Genomic DNA, 21,586 nt, shown 5'->3' with positions numbered 1-21,586 from the left:
TCTGAAATCCGAAAGGTACGAATTCTCTTAAATTTACAATTTTTTTTGTGATTTTGTAGTATCTAAATTGAACAGTAAATTTTAGACGTTGATTTCAATCCGTTTTTGAATGATTGATTTTAAAAATTTTCATCTAAAAAAGATTGACAAAAACAATTGATAGTTAATAATTATTGATAATAATAAAAATTATATAATTGATTTTTTTGAAAATTTGCTTTCAAATTTGATTGAATTTTAAAAATTATCCAGTCAATTATTTTTGATCAATTTTTCTATAAAATTGTATTTTCTCTAAAAAACTCTATTTTGTGGAACATGTTTTAATTAATTATTTTATTATTCCACCGATTTATTAAAATATATATTTTTTAAACAATTAAAAGACATCACTGTATTTTTAACTACTTATTTAAAAATGTAATTTTTTTGGTGACATATGTTTTGTACCAAATTGGTCATTTTGTCACGGTGTTTGAAAATGACCAATTTGATAAAAGGGATATAAAGAGTGCAATTACTGCTCGTAAGATATTATTTATGTTTTTATGTTAATAATTTTTAATTTATTATTTTAAAAAAAGTTAATATAAGTTGCAAGTTTTTGTCATAATCAAACAAGAAAGTAATATCGTCCATTGAACAGCGTGCAATAATTGCTCGTAAAGTATTATGTAACTTTTATGTTCTAATTAATAATTTATTTATTTATGATAATTAGGAATGAATAAAATTAAAGCGATAGTAAATAGATTTAAAAAATATTAATATAAGCTTCAAAAGTTTGTAAAACCAAACAAAAAAATTAATATTCAAAAACAGCGCACAATAAGCGCTCCTAAAAAAAGATTTTATAATTTAAAAAATGTAAAAAAAAAAAACTTTGTAAAAATAAATAGAAAAAATAAAAATTTGTTTTTAATTATTTCTTCAAATTTATTACCTTAAACGTTTGAACTGCGATTGATTATATTTATATTTGAAAATATTTCAGTTATCGTTGTCATTATAAATTCGTCATGTGAAACTTATGTCCAGTAACATCCAGTAACAAATTATTTTGCCTGTGTTGCAAAATAATTTGTTACTGGATATTTAAGTTTCACTTGACGAATTTATAATGACAACGATAACTGAAATAATAATTATAATGTAATTCGCAAAAAATTTTAATAAATATAGAAAATAAGTCAGAAAAACTCTGAATAATTCTTTTGACATTTTTATGAAATACTTTTTTTAAGTATTAAAAACTCTTACTAATTCTTTTGACATTTTTATAAAATACTTTTTTTAAGTATTAAAAACTCTTACTAATTCTTTTTATAGCCTATAAATTTACTATTGAAAGTTTTAAAAAGTCGGACTAATTCTTTTTACAGCCTCAAAAAATTATTCAAAACTTTTTTTAAGTATTAAAAACTCTGAAAAAGTCTTACTAACTCTTTTAGTAAGTTTTATTAACTCTGAATAACTCTTCTGGCAGAGACCGAAAAGATAATTCCTACTTTTTACGTCTTATTAGATCTTATTCAGAGTTTATAAGACTTTTTCAGAGTTTGTAAGAGAAAGTAAAACTTTAAGAACTCTTATTTAAACTTTGTATGACTTTGTAACAGTTTATTTTTTCCATAAGGGTTATATATAAATTTAACATTAGCGAGATTTATTAAATTTCAACATACCTCCAGATGCGCTCTTGATCTTTTTATCGTTATATACGCAATCAGAGACATCAAAAACCCCTGACTAACAAAATTCAGGACTTTTTACACATAATTCGAGGACAATGATTGGATAATTAACGAAAAATATATATAAAATTTATCGTTTTGAAAACGGCTAAAGATATCGAAATTGTTCACTCTACATTTTTTTTAGGAACAACTTTTGTTTGAAAATTTTTTTTATTAAAATCAATTAGTTTCAAGATATTGTCAATTAGCATATAAATAATACATATATTTGGCCCGATTTTCGAGAAAAAGGCTGAAGATATCAATTTTTGGGTATAGTTTTTTTTTTTGGAAAAAAAAAATTCCGGCAATTTTTGTTTGAAATTTTTTTCATAAAGTTGATGGTTCCTGAGATATTGGTCAAAAATCGTTTATTTATGTATACATTGCGTTAATAAACGCAAACCCAGCACTTTTGAGACTGCGCGTTAGAAGGGTCTTAAACAAGATGCCGAATCCTTCCTTTTTTATGTTTTTTTTCTTTTGAATAAGTTTACGAAAAAACATTATTTTGAGCGAACCATACACTATTTGATTTCATGATTACCAAATAATAACTACAATATATTATTTTTTAAATAACGAAAATAAACATTTTCTAATGTCAGATATTTCATCTTTTTTGTCAAAGGTCACCCTCTTGTACGAATGGCTTAACCACCAGGTAGCAAGTTCATTAAATGTTGTATTAGATAAGACTATGCGGCTGAATATCATTCAGGCCGCTAGTTCAACGGCGTCGTTTTGTAAAAAACTAATATAATAACATAACTTACATCAACCAAAACACTCCAGCCTAATACCGACGAACTTATAAACACCATACCCATACGTGAAACTGTAGCTGGACTGGCATTATCAACATTATCAGGTTCGAATACAATTTTTGCATTTGCTGCCATTACAATTCGATCACCATTGGCCAATGTTAATGTTTTATTATCATCAAGAACAGAATTCAAATTTTCAATCCAAACTGCATCAACGGGTCCATCCAAGACTAGCCTATTACAAAATAGAATAAAAAGGATATCATTCATCTTTCTAGCTACGAGTACTTAATGTTATAAATCTGCTTTAATCATATTCGTTGTGTGCGTAGTCATGGTAGGGATAATAAAATCGATGCCAGCGCTTTAAGTGAAAAATTTTGGAGATAAAGTGGGCTGTTATGACTAATTTGCAATTATTTACATGTTAATGATATAGAAACTGTCAAATTAAAATGATTGAAAAACACTAATTAATTAAACTTAATGCATTAAAAATTGTGAAAATAAGAAATCAAATTGTACAAATATTATTTTTCAAATGTTAATTATCGTAATTATTTATTTAAATTTGTGAAACAAGAATATTAAATTTTAAATGTAAGTTTTCAATGCAATCCACACAATTATATATGCATCCATTAATTCTATAATTAAAGTAGTGTATCGTTGTCATGGAAACGAAATTCACGCTCGGAGCGAATACCTATAACTAGAAAGAATATAGAATTTGGACATGTGCGACATTTAAGATCAAGGAGCCTAAGTGGACGAGAGGTCCAAAGCGATATACCAAAGCGGCATCCTAAACAATTATAATTAATGGGGGAGTAGAATTGATCACATTGTCGTCACTTGGATAAGAACGAAGTAACCGACTCCCACCCACATAAATGTAATTGTATACAGGGTCTAGCTAAGTTGGCTACATATGGAAAACTTTTTCATTATAAGGTTTACCAAAAAAAATTTATTCTTTATAAAAAGCTCTGCTTTCAAAAATATTAACATTCAGCTATTCACTTTTGACATCAAATATACAAGGTGGCCACAAATAGAGAAAGTTCGATAGGAATGTTAATTATCGTTTAGACATCTAGACCATTTTGAACAGATAATAAGGGAAACGGTTCAAGAAATTATTCCCCAAATATGTAGGAGTGTATTTAAACAATTTTATAAAAGAACAAGTACATGTATGATGAAACGCAAAGGTGGATACGTTGAGGCAAAAACGAACTGAAGATAACTATTGTTACTTACGTCATAAAAGAGTTTTTCATATGTAGCCAACTTAGCTAGACAACCTGCATATGGATGTAGTTAATAAATAAAGATTAACAAATAATGATGTGGGTGATGTCAGAGAAACGGAGGTTAAAACCTATTATTATTATTACTGTTATTATTATTATTATTTAAGGCCAATGAAACAAATTTTTTGTATCAATGTTTGGTAACGAAAGACATGTTTTTCTGTTAGGATAAGAGTATCTCTGTTGCTCAAGAAATAATTCTTATTGCATATACCATATATACGGAGAGCCAGTGACCAATTTAAGGTTGTCATTTCAAAAGTCACGAAACTTTCCATAAAAAAACCTCAATACCTACAGATACTGAAAAGCCTATTCTCATATATTCTCACTCTAACTCATAGGTTTCCATATACATTGCTCTCACTCGTACGGATACGTTTTTCGCTCTGGCAGACTGTTGGTGATGGAATTTCGTTCTGGCATTAAATATTATGAATTATTAATATATTTTCTTTATTCTGTTAAAATTTCAAGACTGATGAAATGACAACTTTGGATTTTTTTAAATAAATATGTATAGCGTTCTGGCAACAATTAGGAGGGATGTAAATGTTCTGGCAAAAATTGTATGAAGTAAAAATATTGTCGAAAGTAATTTCCTAAAATTTTATGACTTATACTTTAACAAAAATGAGCCTTATTTCTTACCCTCTTTAAAACATTAGGGTATTTCAATCCGGCCACACTGAGCTGCCAGAAGTGGCTTTTCAGTATCTGTAGGTATTGAGGTTTTTTTATGGAAAGTTTCGTGACTTTTGAAATGACAACCTTAAATTGGTCACTGGCTCTTGGTCTAATAAGTAAAAGAACACTTTGACCGAATCATTAAATTAGGTTAGCAAGTCATTTTCTGAATCAAAGAAGAATATTTGTGTAATCTTGGATAAAAATTTAAAGATAGATAGATAAAAGGCTTGATTTATTTTTTTTTTTAAATGCAGTTGGACTAAGTCTAAATCAATTCTGAAAATTTTAGAGGGGTTGCCCGATTATTTAAATAAATAAATGGCTTAAAATGTAGGCATATTTAACTAATTAAGGATGCATGAACAAGGTATAGTGGGGACACAAATTTAAAAAAAAAAATATATTTTCAATTTTGATGATGAATTATGTTATAACTTGACTATATAAGATGAAAAGTAAGAATAAAATTTTTCAATATCTGGAGTAATTTTCAAAATTTTGTTTAATTATATAGCTTTCGATATTTCGAAAACCAGATATCGAAAAATTTTATTTTTATTTTTCGTCTGCATTCATGAAATTATAACAAAATTCACCATTAAAGTTGAAAATAAGGTACAAATAATTTCAACCACAGGTCTAGACTTAGCGCTCGTACTAACTTAATTCAAATTATAATAATAATACTGTATATTATTTGGATTATTAGTTAAGAATTTGCAAAACCGGCCTTATTCGTAAATAAAAGGTACATTATCAACTATTATTTCAACGAATCGTTAAGAGAGGTTACCATGTAAAATTTGTGGGCTTCACTTTTATCGATCTTCGCCACAATGTGGAAAATATACCATCTGTCCAATCATTGGTGGCAACATCTAATCGGCCAAACATCTGCGGTGCTGTAATAGCTTTAGGGTTCATTCGCATTTCAGAATGTGGGCGACCCATTTCAGTAAAACAACGTTGTAATACATGCATATTGGATGTTTTTCCAGACCCCGCAGGCCCTACACATAAACAAGTGCATTTTTTTATACACATACGTACTTACTATGTGCCCAAAAAATAAGGTGACATTGTATTTATTTTGAAAATTATTTATTTATTCTTCCAAATCAATTTCATCCCCTTCAAAGTAACCCCCCCCCCCCCGATGCAATGCACTTATGCCAACGGATTTTCCAATCTTCGAAACACTGGTTGTAGTCACTTTCCGGGATTGCCTTCAGTTCCGTCTTCGCTGCGGCTTGAATCTCCTCAATCGTATCAAAACGGTATACCCGGAGCGGTCTTTTAAGCTTGCTGAACAGCCAGAAGTCGCACGGCGCCAGATCAGGTGAATACGGTGGTTACGGAACGATATGGGTTGAGTTTTTGACAAAATGATCACGATTTATGAGTGCATGGGATAGTTCATTATCGTGGTGTAAAAACCATGAATTGTCTTTCCACAATTCCGGCCTTTTTAGGCGGATAGCGTTACGCATAACGTTCAAATAATATTCCTTGTTGACTGTTAGGCCGGGCGGAAGGAATTCATAATGCACAACAAACGCGCGCAGTTTAAATTCAAATGTCACCTTATTTTTTGGACACAGTATTATAAGATGCAAAAAAGTTGATTAAAATTTTTTTTAAAACGATGAATCAGAGGCAAAATTGCAAACGGTGTAATGGTAAGCTGTATATACCATAATGGTCGTAGAGGCAACCGCAAAATTTCTAGGGTATTTGTTTTGAGGGGGGAAATTTTTTGTTGCAGAATTCACAAACTTAATTAGTAGTCTAGTCTATCTATTTTGAACACAATATTAAATTTTCGTAAAATTGTGTTCGAAATTTTAAAATTGTTTCCAAACTACGCGCAAAATCGTTTTTTACGGTCATCCGAATGATGCTAGAGTGCTAAGTCAGTAGAACGTATGCGTAGATAATTGAAAAAAACCCGCTGCACCAGCACCTTCAGTAGGTCGAAGAACCAGAAAATAGAGAGATTTTTTTCATCCAAAAAAGAGTCCTTTAGGGTTATAATCGACAAAATCCAAAAATTTCACGAATTTTTCAATTTTTTACAAAGTTGCGTTCGGCGCTCGAGGTCACAAACTTGTATTATTCATTGGAATAACATCGTAAACAAGTTTGCCAAAAATCAGAACTACCGAATTTGATGCATACTGTAATGTATAAAGTTACTGTAATAAAACATTGAAAATCATTAAAATTCAAGTTGACGAAAACGATCCGGAAACTAATGAAGTTATACGAAGAATGGTGCTGTGACGTCAATTAGTAAGAATTACATATTTTCAAACAATGTTTTGACATAGTTTGTATTTATGTTTATTGAATAACTGGTTTATTTTCAATTTTACAAGAAAAATGGTTATTACTTAAGTTATTTGAAATTAAATTTCCTACAATTTTTATTCTAATCAATTTTTTTCTACGATCAATATTTTTCGATTTAGTCGCGAAAAAAGGTGGCTGTGAACGCGAAAAATAGTGGTCAAAGGAAAAATTGATAAGAATCAAAATTGTAGGAAAATTAATTCCTATAAATTTTTCCTAGAATCGATATTTTTCTGTTTAGATATACGAAAAGATGTGGGGTGAGTTTTATTTCTTGAAGAAATCGGTTATTTTTAATTTTACACGAAAAATAGTAATTACCGAAGTTGTTCTTAATTAAATTTCTTACAATTTTAGTTCTCATCAATTTTTGCCTAGGATCGATTATTCTGTTATGTTCTTTATTATTCTTTTTTTTTTTTGTATAAACGATGATCAACTAATCTTTTGAAAATTAAGATGGCAATAACTTTGATGTCGACTTTTTTTTATAAGGTTCATATTTTTTTGATGCACGTTTACGGTAAAGGAAAAAGGGTTTAAATAAAATAACTTTTACAATGAAAAAAATGCAATCGTATGAAAAAATTGATAAAAACAAAAATTGTAGGAAATTTAATTTCAAATTAATTAAGTAATAACCATTTTTCATGTAAAATTGAAAATAAACAAGTTATTAAATGAAAAAAATGCAAACTATGTCAAAACAGTGTTTGATAATATGTAATATTTACTAATTGACGTCACAGGTCAGTAGCTGATAAAAATCGTTTTAAATTATTTCATATATGGTGAATTTTTAACAATTTTTTTCATAGTGTTTTTATTGTTAAAAATGCGTAATTTTCGAGTTACAGGATCTACTCGATCTTTATTTTCATAAAAAATTAACAACAGAATTTCAATTTTTCATGAAAAAAGTCTATTGACAATTCAACTGAGTAATATGAAGAAAAATTTGTTTTAAAAAGCATACCTAACGTCATTAAACCATGTCGCACCAGAGAAGTATCATATAATTGGACAACTTTTAAATTAAAGTCAGGACTATTGATTAAACCCATTTCAGCCGTTTGATTTGCTATGGCCTTTTGTAATTGTTTATTAACAGCTGAAATTAATTTGATACCCGGGAACATGTCATCAATTAAAGACAATAATAATGGAGAATCTTCGTTTGTCATTTTTGAAGCGTTCATTTCCCGCAATACACGCATTACAATTGTTTCTTCAGTCTCCTCAGGATTGGAACGCTTTTGTGAGCCTAATGTCCGTAACACTGATAATATATTACGTAAACCAAAGTCATAATGTACCTAAGACAATAATAAACGAAAATATTTCATTTTTGTTTTGGGTCATTTAATTACTATAATACAACTAGGTACTCATCATTGAAATATAATTTTAAATAAGTATGCCATTTCACCTGTGACCTGATCTCCTGGGCACATGTATCCTGTCTATCTTGATTTACGATGTGTAAACCTTCGCTTCGGTCTAAAGAAAAATGATATTGAAAGACTCCAGGGCAAAAAAAGTTTTAAATTAAACTTTAGAAGACAACCATGAACATATTTAACCCACTCTTATTACATGTCAAAAGAATACTTAGCTACTAGCCAGTAATCAAAGACGTCAGTGAGTTAGCATACACTGCGGAGTATTCTCCAATACCTATTTATTCTTATTTTTATTAAGCAATGTATATAGTTAATATAGTAAATAATATTTAACATTGATTCCCCTGAAAAATCCTGAAAAAGTCTATGTAAAACTTATTAAGACTGCATTATTATAAGTTTGGACTCTACTAGAAGACTTTTTCAGAATTAATCAGGAATTTTATGAAAATTTAGCTAAAGTAAGAGTAAGACTTTATCAGAATTAATCGGAGTAAAATTTAAAATTGCAGATTTTCGAAAAATTAATTACTATAGGTTTTATCATATTTAATACCTCTCGTAAGGAATATAAAAAGTTATCAGAATGGGAATTATGAGTAAAAATATTTATGTTTATATTTGATTTTTATATTTTATTTACGGATTTCTTTTAATTTTCATGGCTGTTGTTGTTCATTTCTGGTTTACATACTGATGAGATATGTTGAAAGGCGCCTGAAAGAATATATAACATAAGATTACAATGAAAAACAATTTAAATACAGAGGCTTACCTTTCAATCTTATACATAAATAAATTAATTTCACAAGACCATTTTATTAAAAATTAAAATTCAGCCCTTAGATCATATATTTTAAATAGATGAGCCCAGCGTATACTAAGTATGTATATTTTGCTTTGAAAATTCACTACTGGAATTGTCAACAGAGTGAGAACCACGACTCAAAGTAGATTGACAAGGATAATAAATGCCGAGGCATGGTCATAATACGCATGTCTTAATATACAACATGATATCCTGGCGCATATTTAAAATAAGACTATATCACTTTTAAATAAAGTTTAAACAATATATTTTGTACAAATTACCATTTTACCATTTAAAAAAATTTTTATCATAGAATTAACGCAAAATTATCTAACAATATTAATCGTTTGAACGTTAAAACCAAATTAAATTTTTTTTATTTATTTTAAGCACATGTGAATGTGAAATATAAACACATCATTGAAGTAGCTGATTCCGGTCATATGATCATGCGCATTGAATACCAGGCCTCCAAAATGGTGTTTTCTCTGTCAGCTGTTTGAATATTGTATTTTCATCTTTGTTAATCTACTCTGTGACGCCAAAATATACATACTTGGTATACACTGATAGATAAGCCTAAGTTATAAGATATTTAAAATATATGATCTAAGATATTTTGGCGTCACAGAGTAGACCGGAATCAGCTGCTTCAATGATGTGTTTATATTTCACATTCACATGTGCTTAAAATAAAAAAATAAAATTTTATTTTGTTTTAACGTTCAAACGATTAATATTGTTAGATAATTTTGCGTTAATTCTATGATAAAAATTTTTTTAAATGGTAAAATGGTAATTTGTACAAAATATACTGTTTAAACTTTATTTAAAAGTGATATAGTCTTATTTTAAATATGCGCCAGGATATCATGTTGTATATTAAGACATGCGTATTATGACCATGCCTCGTCATTTATTATCCTTGTCAATCTACTTTGAGACGTGGTTCTCACTCTGTTGACAATTCCAGTAGTGAATTTTCAAAGATTCAGCCATTAGCTAGCTGTATAAGAATAGATGTGTACAAGTGTGCACAATAGAATATACGAATATATCATATTAGACGAATCATTTTAGATCAGAAAAGGCTAAAATGAAGAATTTTTATGTACTTCAACCTATCAGATCAGTTTTTTTTTTTTTTAATGTAGAGGAAAGTCCATATATCAAAATCTATATCTAACTTCTTGCCGCTAGAAAGTTTGGCCATTGCTATGGGCCAAAAAAACCCATTATTATAATCCATTTTTGAGGTGATTTTTGAAAATTTCAAAACCTTGAAAATATGCAACAAAATGGGCCAGAAACGTACAATTGGGATTTTGAGATCGTTGATCACTATTCTAAAGTAAGAATTTCGATATACTCCCCCTTCCTGAAGTAATTCACCCCGCTGTTTCAAATTGAATATTTACAGAAAATTGCAGTGTTAGGTCAACGAAGGGAGAAAAACCCGTTCTAACTTCGGAATCGTGATCAGTGACCCCAAAAACCCCCGAGTATACTTTTTTGATCCATTTTGTTGAATATTTACAGAATATTGCAATTTTGGGCCAGCAAGGTAACTTTCCCCAAGAGGGGGAGATTATATCGAAATTCTGATTTCGGAATAGTGATCAGATACTCCGAAAGCCCCCGAGTATACGTTTCTGGTTCATATTTTCAAGGTTATAAAATTTTAAAAAATTACCTCATAAATGGATTCTAATGATTTTCCTATATGGCCTATAGCAAAAACCAAAACTTTCTAGCGGCAAAAAGATAGATGTAGATTCCGCGATAAGGACCTTCCTGATCATTTTTAAAAAAAACTGACTCGATAGGTTGAGGTACATAAAAATTCTCTATGAAATGACATGAATATATCGGATATACCTATACTAGCATTTATTAAAAACTATTTACTCACAGACCTATATATTTACTTCTAATTCGAGTTTCTGTGGAATACATGCGCGCGCATCGGACATACAATATTTGAAATTTTTATTTATGTGTTATGATCATTTCTGTGAGCACAAGATAGCTCTAATGCGCGGCGATGTATTTTGTTATTATAGTGATTACTTAGTCCCACTTTTTAACGCAAGGGCTAAAAACTTCAGAACCCAACCAACTCCTCTATAGTTAACAAACTTAACCTAACAAACTCGTAATTAAAACAATACATAGTTTTCAAAAATAAAATAAGAAACGTTCAACAAAATTTTTATTCATTCCGTGCGTGAGTTTCGTTTCCATGGTAACGATACACTAATTTAATTATAGAATTGTATGGATGCATATATAATTGTTTGGATTGCATTTAAAACTTACATTGAAAATTTATTATTATTGTCTCACAAATTTAAATAAATAATTATGATAATTTACATTTGAAAAATAATATTTGTGCAATTTCATTTCTTATTTTCACAATTTTTAATGCATTAAGTTTAATTAATTCGTGTTTTTCAATAATTTTAATTTGATATTTCTATAACATTAACATGTAAAGAACTGCAAATTAGTAATAACAGCCACCTTTAACGCCAAAATTTTTCACTGGAAGCGCTGGCATCGATTTTATTGTCCCTACCATGACTACGCACACAACGAATAGAAAAAAAAATTCACAAATGTTACAATTATGATAATAAATTTAAAAAAAAAAATTGTGTGACTGTTGCTGGATTCGAACTAAGAAATCACTAAAATAACAAAATACATAGCCGCGCATTGGAGCTATCTTGTGCTCACAGAAATGATCATAATAAAAGATATAAGTACAAATGAGAAATATTGTGTGTGCGATGCACGCGTTAGAAGTAAATATACAAGTCTATGAGTAAATGACTATTCTTCCCTGGTGGAAAAAATATTTGAAACAAGAATAAGTCTTAATAAGTCTTAGAAACTCTGAAAAAGTCTTAGAAACTTTAAAAAAGTATTAAGAAGTTTGAATAACTCTGAATTAGACTAGTCCGAAAACGTCGAGAAATTCAAAGTTTCTAAGACTTTTTCAGAATTTCTTATTCTTTCTTCAAATATTTTTTCCACCAGGGTTGTACACATCTATTCTTGTACAGCTAGCTAATGGCTGAATTTTAATGTTTATTAAAATGGTCTTCTGAAATTAATTTATTTATGTATAAGATTGAAAGGTATGCCTTTGTATTTAAATTGTTATTCATTGTAATCTTTTATTATATATTCTTTATTATTTATTCAGTATGCAAACCAGAAATGAACAAAAACAAATGTTTATTATTTTACTCATAAACTTCCTCCTGATAAGTTTTTATATTCTTTACGAGAATACGAGTTTTAAATTTGATAAAACCTACAGTAATTAATTTTTCGAAAACTTTAAATGTTTTAAATTTTACTCTGATTAATTCTGAAAAAGTTTTCTAGTAGAGTCCAAACTTAAAATAATGCAGTCTTAATAAGTTTTACATAGACCTTCTCAGAATTTTTCAGACTTACTCATTTTTCTAGAATGTTTTTCAGAACATTGCAAGACTAAAATAGAATATTGGCAGAGAAATATTTCTACCAGGGTAACATACACTGCGGAGTACTCCGATGTTTATTTTTATTTTTTTATTAAGCAATGTGTATAGTAAATATCTATATTAATAAAATGCTTTGTCCTGAATGACTGTCTGACGGATCATTGCACAGCCTAAACCACTGAGCATAGAGACCTGAAACTTGGAGAGTGTGTTCTTTGTACGACGTAAGCATCCGATAAGAATGGATTTTCCAAAATTCTACCCCTAAAGGGGTAAAAAAGAGATGCAAATTTTGTATATGGAAAACCCATGTTATTAATTTTATAGACAAAGTAGATCCACGTTTGCATGTTACTATAGTTTTTTTTTAACTTCATGTGGTTTATATACAACGTGTTCTGTTATTAACTGCAGAAACCTAACTTTTCAAAATAAGCTCATCAAGAGCAACAAAAAAACTCTTTTCCAAATTTCGATCTGAGCCTTAATTTGGGAGCTACAGGTATGGCAAAAATTGATAAATTTGATTATTCATTGGCTGTCATTCGATAACCAGTAGCCAATGATAATCAGAAGATATTAGTAAATTTTTGTTAAATAATATTGAACTGAGGTAAGGATTTTTAGAAATTATAACATGATTTGATTCGATTATATTATTTTGCAAAAACATTAAATTATTGTACTTAAACAAACAAACTATGTGACAATGGGTGTGATTTGCTTGCTTAAGTCCAATGATAAGTTGTTTACTTATAATTATTATTATTATTTTCTCAGAATAATAGAATAAAAATAATTAAATTATAAAAAGTGGGACAATTTAATAATTTTATACAGTTTTTGTTTTTTATTATTCTGAGAAAATAATAATACTTATAAGTAAACAATTTATCATTGGACGTAAACAAGCAAACCACACCCATTGTCACATAGTTTGTTTGTTTAAGTACAATAATTTAATGTTTTTGCAAAATAATATAATCGAATCAAATCATGTTATAATTTCTAAAAATCCCTACCTCAGTTCAATATTATTTAACAAAAATTTACTAATATCTTCTGATTATCATTGGCTACTGGTTATCGAATGACAGCCAATGAATAATCAAATTTATCAATTTTTGTCATACCTGTAGCTCCCAAATTAAGGCTCAGATCGAAATTTGGAAAAGAGTTTTTTTGTTGCTCTTGATGAGCTTATTTTGAAAAGTTAGGTTTCTGCAGTTAATAACAGAACACGTTGTATATTTATAGGGATAATTTTAATTTTTCTTCTCACAAGCGGTATGTTTGGAATCATGATTTAGAAACTGAAAATCTGAAAATTTATTTTATCGTTTTCGAAATATTTGAAACGATGATTATACTGTTGTATATTTAAGGTTTTAACTGGTAGAAAAAGTCGAGGTAGACAAAACGAAATCATTCTGCTGACGAAAAAACTATTTTTGGCTGCCATTCCTGTATTTTTCCGTATTCCTGTACTGTTTTCACGTATGAAATTTTATTTGATCAATTGAAAATTACAGATCTGACCCAATTTGAGTAAAAATTGACTCAAATTATAACTTACATATCATATGAAAATGTAAGTCGGTATCCGATCAATATTTTTAAAAAAAAATTTATTTGTAACTAAGGTCTGGCCTAGTTTAATATGGAATTAAAAATAATTTTAAGCAAACTTAACTTACATAAAAATGTTAATTGGCGTCCGATTGTTAAAATTTTCGACTACATATATACAATTATTAATATAAAATATAATTATAACCCATGATAAATATAATTATAACCTATTTTATTTCGGAAATTGGCTGTTTACCACATATGTGGAGTATTACATATATGCTGTTTACCTAATGTAAGTTTACTGTTTACCTGTTTACCTAATGCTGTTACGCAGATGTTGGCTGCCATGCCAACTCTTGTCACCAAAAATATTTTAATAGTTTATACACGAATTTCCTAATAGTACACAATAGTCCTAATACATAAACCAAAGTTTATAAACTTTTTATCTTATATTTTTATTGAAGTTCCTATCGAATTTTCGAGAAATTACTTTGTTTAAAAAAATGTCGATAATGTTGATTAGACTATAACCCCTTAATATTATTATATTTCGATTATCAGGATCAAGTGATACACAAAATTACCGATATTTCAGGTAAAGGAGGCTACTATACAAGTTGATTTAGAACTTAAAATAAACAATATATATTAACTTGTTAAATACGATCTAGACACGGATGTTAATGCTTGCTTTATGGCATCGATTTTTGTGTCAGTTATTTACTAATGCTAGAATTAAGATAAAAGATTCTAACATTAAATCTATTTTTGGTGAAACGAATATCAAAGTTTTGGATCATTAGAAATTACATGTCTTCAGAAGAGAAAGTCTTTCCGAATAGTTTTCCAAACACTTGCAAAGAGGACGCGCGCTCATTGCTCAATATGTAAGACATAAACTTTGAGAAACAAATGAATAGATCACATATTTATTCTTTTAAATGTTCCGAAGACAAGGTTTTTAGTGCAGTAGAAAAGCTAAATCAAGCTATCACAATTAAAATAAAGCCTCAAAAATATTAAAGAAGAAAGTAAACAGTATTCCTTTTTACTAAAACTATTAGTAGCGAATGGCCTAAATACATTCGGTGCGTTCCTGTTAATGTCAAAATTTATTTAAAGTATAAAAACGAGCTTACAGTTCAAAATGCTTTAATTTTCAGAAACGATAGAATTTTAATTTCCTTCTTTTTACGCAAGATAATGATTGATAAAGGCCACAACGTTCTTGGCGGAATTGAAAATTCAATAAAACTAGCTAAAAACAAGTGAAAACAAACAATTGACTGAGTTAATTGTTGAAATACCATGCATAGTCAGTGTTGATTTCTTTATCACATTACACATACAAACATGTGACACATACATAACTGATAATCAAGTATAGTACATATGTAAATGACTTTATAGGTTTCTGCATTACCGACCGACATTTAGTGTATAGTTTGTACACATATTATAAAATTTCCGCCTAATTGGCGCCCTCACGGGTAAACAGTGATGTTTACGAAAAAATGTTTCAAACAAAAGTTGTTTAATTTTTGATAAGGAACATTTTTTACATTTAAACTTTTGTTCTATCTCTAACGATTTATAAGATGGGTCCTACGGACCCAAGACCCAATTGACCTATGATGCTCATTTACGAACTTGACCTCACTTTTTACGTCCTGAGTACGCTGTAAGAATTTCAGCTCGATATCTTTTTTCGTTTTTGATTTATCGTGTCCACAGACAGACGGACGGACGGACAACCGGAAATGGACTAATTAGGTGATTTTATGAACACCTATGACAAAATTTTTTTCCTAGCATCATTATTTTTAAGCGTTACAAACTTGGGACTAAACTTAATATACCATGTATATTTCATATACATGGTATAATAACATTTTCCGGCCAGGAATGTCCACACAAATTTCAGAAAAAGTTCGAGAATGTTCGAATTGTGCGATTTTTCAAGTTAATCTTCTCATGATGTCTCATAAAATTCCATCGTGTAAATCAGTAAATTGTGTCTATAGGCGTTTTGTTTTTAAAACACCAATGCATAGCTTTAATAATTGCATATCATTATTCTGATTACTTGATGTGTGTTATCTTAAAGACATAAGTCCAAATTTGGTTATCAATCCAATGAAAATAAGCTTAAGTAATTTCGGAGTGGCTGAGGTTGTCGGTTCTGACAATTACACGCATTTTGTTAATCGAGCTATGCAAGTTTTTTTCAGAAAAATTTCAATTTCAGCACGTCACTTCTTTCCCACACACTTAAAAAGGTAATGGAAAGGCGAAGTCAGCTGTCAAAATAACAAGATATCCAATAAAGAAAAGCGAAGAACCCAAAGAATATTTTTTGTGAATGTTACTACATTCACGCAACATACCAAATAAGTTAACAATAATAATAACATTTTTTTTTAACTAAAACTAGATATATCCTTTGCTTAAGCTTATTTTTCTAGCCCATCATTTTAACTATATCGGCCCCACTTTCCAAATTACCTCTTAGTTCACTCAACCCTTCACAAAATAGCATTAAATTTGGCTCACTTTTACTTCCACTGCATATTGCACATATTTTATTTCTTATGCGTTTCATTTTTATACTGGTTAATTCTAACGAAGAACTGTAATGATTTTTTTCCTGTAGCATCCGTTAACAGTTTTCTATAGGCACCATTCCCAATTTGTTCATAGTTTTTTTAACACCCTTATGGAAATTAATCTTTTAGTTCTCTAGCTGCTTTGTAATTTTGTTTCGGATGGGTATCCACTGTTTTGCGATAATCTTCGCAATCGGCGTTTTTCCACAATTCTGTGTTTTATATTTACTGAACAGTTTAGTAAATGGTTTTTTTAAACAGTTCAGAGGTACTATCCCATCCCTCTTGAATAATTTTTGTTTATGTGTTCAGTAAATCTTCTATATTTTTTGATTACTTAAAGAGGGATTTTTAATTACAATTGTAAATCTTCTTGATGGTTGAATTTCACCCAGCTTTTGTGACTATGTGATTCTTGTGATCGTTGCGTTAACTGTACCAATCAATGGCGTATGATCTGAATATACATCTAGATATGACTAGGGTGTTAAGTAAGCCGAACATACCCTTGTGGAAATAAATCTGTTCTGGAAGTCATAATATTTAATTTGAAATTCAGAAAAAGAATATGTGAAGTAAAACTATCTCTGAAAAAGTCTGAACATGTCAAAAAAATTATTAATCAATCATTTAATGACATAGATTGAGACTCTTTATCGAGAAATATTCTGAGTTCTCCTAGAAGACTTTTTTTTGAGTTTTTCCGAATTATTCAGTAAAATTTAAAACACTTCTCATTTTCTAATAATTAATTATTGTGGGTGTTACTTTTATCATATTGAATACTTCTCTTAAAGAAAATAAAAATTTGCCAGGAAGTTATTTAAAGTTCCTTGACTTATTTCTTGACTTTGAAGAGAAACCAGAGTGAATGAATGAAAATTATATTTATATATCGTCAGTTTACAATTGTGAATTACAATACGTCTTAGAATCTTTAGTTCCTAGCCTAAGCTTTACCTATATTACGTCATCTTATTAATTAAATACATCGAAATATATAAACATTGTACATCGTTTCTTAAATGGAAAAATCTTATCATTGATATCTAAAATGAACCTACGTTGGACGGGTAAGCTGTGCCTAAAACTAGATCTTAAATAAAATATATACAATTTAGATTACACCGAATCAGTTGTAATCGACATCATGTGGCATGCGAAATCGTTTCCTGAAAAGCAATGTACGCGGGTCAAATTGGCCCAGTTCATTGATTTCTGTGAAAGGAGTTTTGCGGGAAGATTGGAAATAGGATTTCGAAATGGTTTGGATGAAGGTTTTAATTGTGGGGTGCCCATATCTGTGGAGAGCTTCTGTCGGGTATTTGTAGGGGGACTTTCGAAATCGTCCGAAGACAACGATTTTGAAATTTTTGCATTTTCGCAAGCTGCGAAGGTGCAACGTTCGACCAGACTGGGGCAGCGTACGTGAGTACGGACCGGATACAGAACTTGAAAAGTCGATGTTTTAGACGTTCGTCCATACCACGGTCGTATACACAGGTCTGACAACTCGTTGCCCAAACCTGTGAGCGATACGCGTATCGCTACTGGAGCTTCTTGATCTAGACTGAAGATGGCGTGCTTGTCGAAGTTTGCGTTATCAATACGAAATAAAGTATTGTTTTTTTTGAAAATTGTAGAACTACTAAAGACTTTCAAATTTGTTAAAAAACATATAACATTTTATTAATTATAAATAAAACTAAATAATAATATATTGAGCTGACATACGCGGTCGAGAATGCAAACGACTACTCATGCGCCACCAGTGTTCCACGCGGGAACTACTTTACGGTTCAACTATATCGATCACGCTTCACTCTATGGGATGGTATATGAAGTTAACAGACCTGTATATACGACCGTGGTCCATACTTACTCCTAGTGTTGAGTAATGGCTACAACCCAGCAAAGGATGCGGTTCCAAGGGCAACCAGAGTGATTGTATATTCAATATATATATATATATATATACATGATGTAGACATTTCTCTTGTGCGAATACCATATATTTAATATCATCAATATCATATCAGTCAACATCATGTATATATACAGGCTGTTCTGTTATTAAATGCAAATCGTTGGCCTACAGAATAAGCTCATAAGACGAAGGAAAAAGTTATCTACCAATTTTCGATCTGAGGCCAATATGACATATAATTAACCTAATAAATTAATATAATACTAATACAAAGTAGATAGTTTTATCGAATCACACAAACACAATAAAGTAAATAATAAAAATATAATTTTTTTTGTTATGTCAGTCAGCCAACTGTTCAGACAAGTTATGGTATGTATGTTGTTATCACCCGGTATACTAAATAATTAAACTCATCTTTATTACCTAATAAGGTATATTAATCATTAAATCATTTTTATATTATAATTTTTTACCAAATTTTGGTAAATCGATAAATGACACGTTTTGACGTTTCAATTTTTGCTGAATTGCAATATTTTAATATATAAGCGATCGATTCACCCAAATCAGATCAGATCATAAAGTTACTTCAATTAGTTAGTAATTACGTACATTTTATTGTTAAAACGTTAATTATTAAAACTGGTATTCTTGTAAATTCATTGTAAATTAATTACCTTAATATTAAATTCAATAAAAGTTAAAAGTGAATCAATTTAAACAAGTGTATTATTTTCAACAATCAAGAATCCAGGAAGTAAGATCTCAAATAAATTAATATAAAATATTATCAAATATACTAGTAGCCTAGTTATCCAGGTACTAATATACTAGTAGCCTAGTTATCCTGTTTAAGATAATATTTTATCATCACAATTAATATACTAGTAGTCTAGTTATCCAGTGATTAATATACTAGTAGCCTAGTCAAACACACTGAAGTTTACGGAGTTGGACTTAATCAACTGCCCTGGTGACAGCGACTGTACAATTCAATCCTGTTGGATAATTCTGGAAGAAACCGTCAAATTATAAATTTGCCGAACCGAGGAGGAATCCAACATAAAACTGGTGACAGCGGTGGGATACAACACTTTGGAATCAATAAAATTCTTCCATTGGCTCACTTCAGTGACTTGTTTGTATTCAACTACTCGACAACCCTTTCAACAAAATCGTAAGTCTTTGAACAAACATTAAATATTGTGTTCAACTTACCCAAAATAATTAATAAATCCTAAATACTTTATCAATCATATAATCACAAAATCTTAAAATGTCTCGCGACACAAGCGAAAGCCGTTTAAATTCAACCACAGACGACGCAGCTAACGATGTAGAAGAACAAGTAGCTACAATGTCTTTAGAATTCTTATGTAAACTCATTACTCCTTTCAATGGAGATAGGGAAGAAGTAGAAAACTTCCTCCTAAATGCAAAACACGCTCATGAATTCGCACAACCGAATCAAGTTTTGCCTTTATTTGCTTTCACACTATCGAAAATTTCAAGTAGTGTAAAAAATAAATTAAATCTTAGAGAAATCACAAATTTCCATGCACTTAAAGTTGCATTAAAACGACTGTATGTAGATCATACTCATTACACACAACTTATGGAAGATCTGGATACAATCAAACAAAGAAATAATGAATCAATTACCGATTACTATATGCGATTAGAAAAATTAACTAATAAATGCTTGTCTGCGGTCAAAACCACAGGAAATGATGATCCTGATCTATTAAGAGGAAAGATCGCGTTCATAAAAGACACAGCTCTCAGACGCTTTATATTTCATTCCAATCCTGACATTTCACGTGTCCTTCGCATTCACAGAGAACTAGACAATCTAAACGAAGCATTCAGTGTTGCAATATCTGAAGAAAAGGCACTACAAATGTACAAAAGACCTAGTAACTTCTCTTCAGATAATAAATATTGTAAAAACTGTAAATCTAAATCACATTATACTAAAGATTGCCGAAGTAATAAATCAAATTCTTCTAACAATTCAAATACAGATAAACAATCAAATAATAAATTTTGTAATTACTGCAAAAAGAAAGGACATGAAATACAGGATTGCTTTAAAAAGAAATATAATGACGAAAAACGTAATGCTCAAAATCCTTCAAACCCTAAAGTAAATCATTTAAACTCAAAAATGTCCGACCTGAGTGTCGCATCGTCGGACGATTGCATCAAATGGACACATGCGAAAATGCAAATGTTAGATTAAAGAAAATCAAATTTAAATCAGATAACGCAAAAAGTAAAGAATTCATCTTCTTAGTGGATACAGGCGCATCCGTTTCATTAGTAACACATAAAAATGTTACTAAAGAAACCCCATTTGACCCCAGACATGAAATAATGTTAAACGGTATCGGGACTAATGAAGAACCTATCAATACCTTAGGAAAAGTACAATTAGCATTGTCTGATCAAGAATTCCAATGTAAATTTAATTTTTATTATGTTAACGCTTCAAAAATAAATCTAGATTATGATGGCGTAATTGGCCATGATTTTCTATCCAAATTCAATGCAAACATCGATTATTCAAATAATACGCTAACTCTCTCTCACATACCTAACACAATCACGATTAAACCCCGCAGTCAACAACAAATGCCAATAAATGTCATAACTGATGCGGTTGGTATAATCGACAAATCAAAATTAAATCTAGACGAATCAATTATGATTTCTGATCGTCTCTTAATCGATAAAAATACTAAATCATATCCAATTATAAATATATCGGACAAAGAAATAAAAATTCCTGTCCCCCAAATTCAACTAATTGAAATGAAAATTGTTCCCCAAGAACAAATTTTTAATATAAAAATGAATTCTCAAAAATCAATAAAAGATCGTACAACTCTATT

The 21,586-nt window shown here is 29.7% G+C and overlaps 1 protein-coding gene across 1 annotated transcript in view; it reads right to left on the bottom strand.

The window, feature by feature from the left end:
* Positions 1–21,586, bottom strand: part of LOC123298960 (dynein axonemal heavy chain 8-like) — a 281,682-nt gene that overhangs the window by 170,064 nt on the left and 90,032 nt on the right. Inside the window, exons 20-22 of the mRNA XM_044881061.1 lie at positions 7,841–8,180; positions 5,306–5,522; positions 2,513–2,741 (exon numbers count right to left, since the gene is read on the bottom strand). Coding sequence (XP_044736996.1) covers positions 2,513–2,741; positions 5,306–5,522; positions 7,841–8,180 — 786 coding nt within the window. The remainder of the gene's footprint in view (positions 1–2,512; positions 2,742–5,305; positions 5,523–7,840; positions 8,181–21,586) is intronic.

This window comes from Chrysoperla carnea, chromosome 4 (genome assembly GCF_905475395.1).
Source record: "Chrysoperla carnea chromosome 4, inChrCarn1.1, whole genome shotgun sequence".
In the NCBI taxonomy this organism is placed as follows: Eukaryota; Metazoa; Arthropoda; class Insecta; order Neuroptera; family Chrysopidae; genus Chrysoperla; species Chrysoperla carnea.
This window is presented reverse-complemented; position numbering and strand designations above follow the sequence as displayed.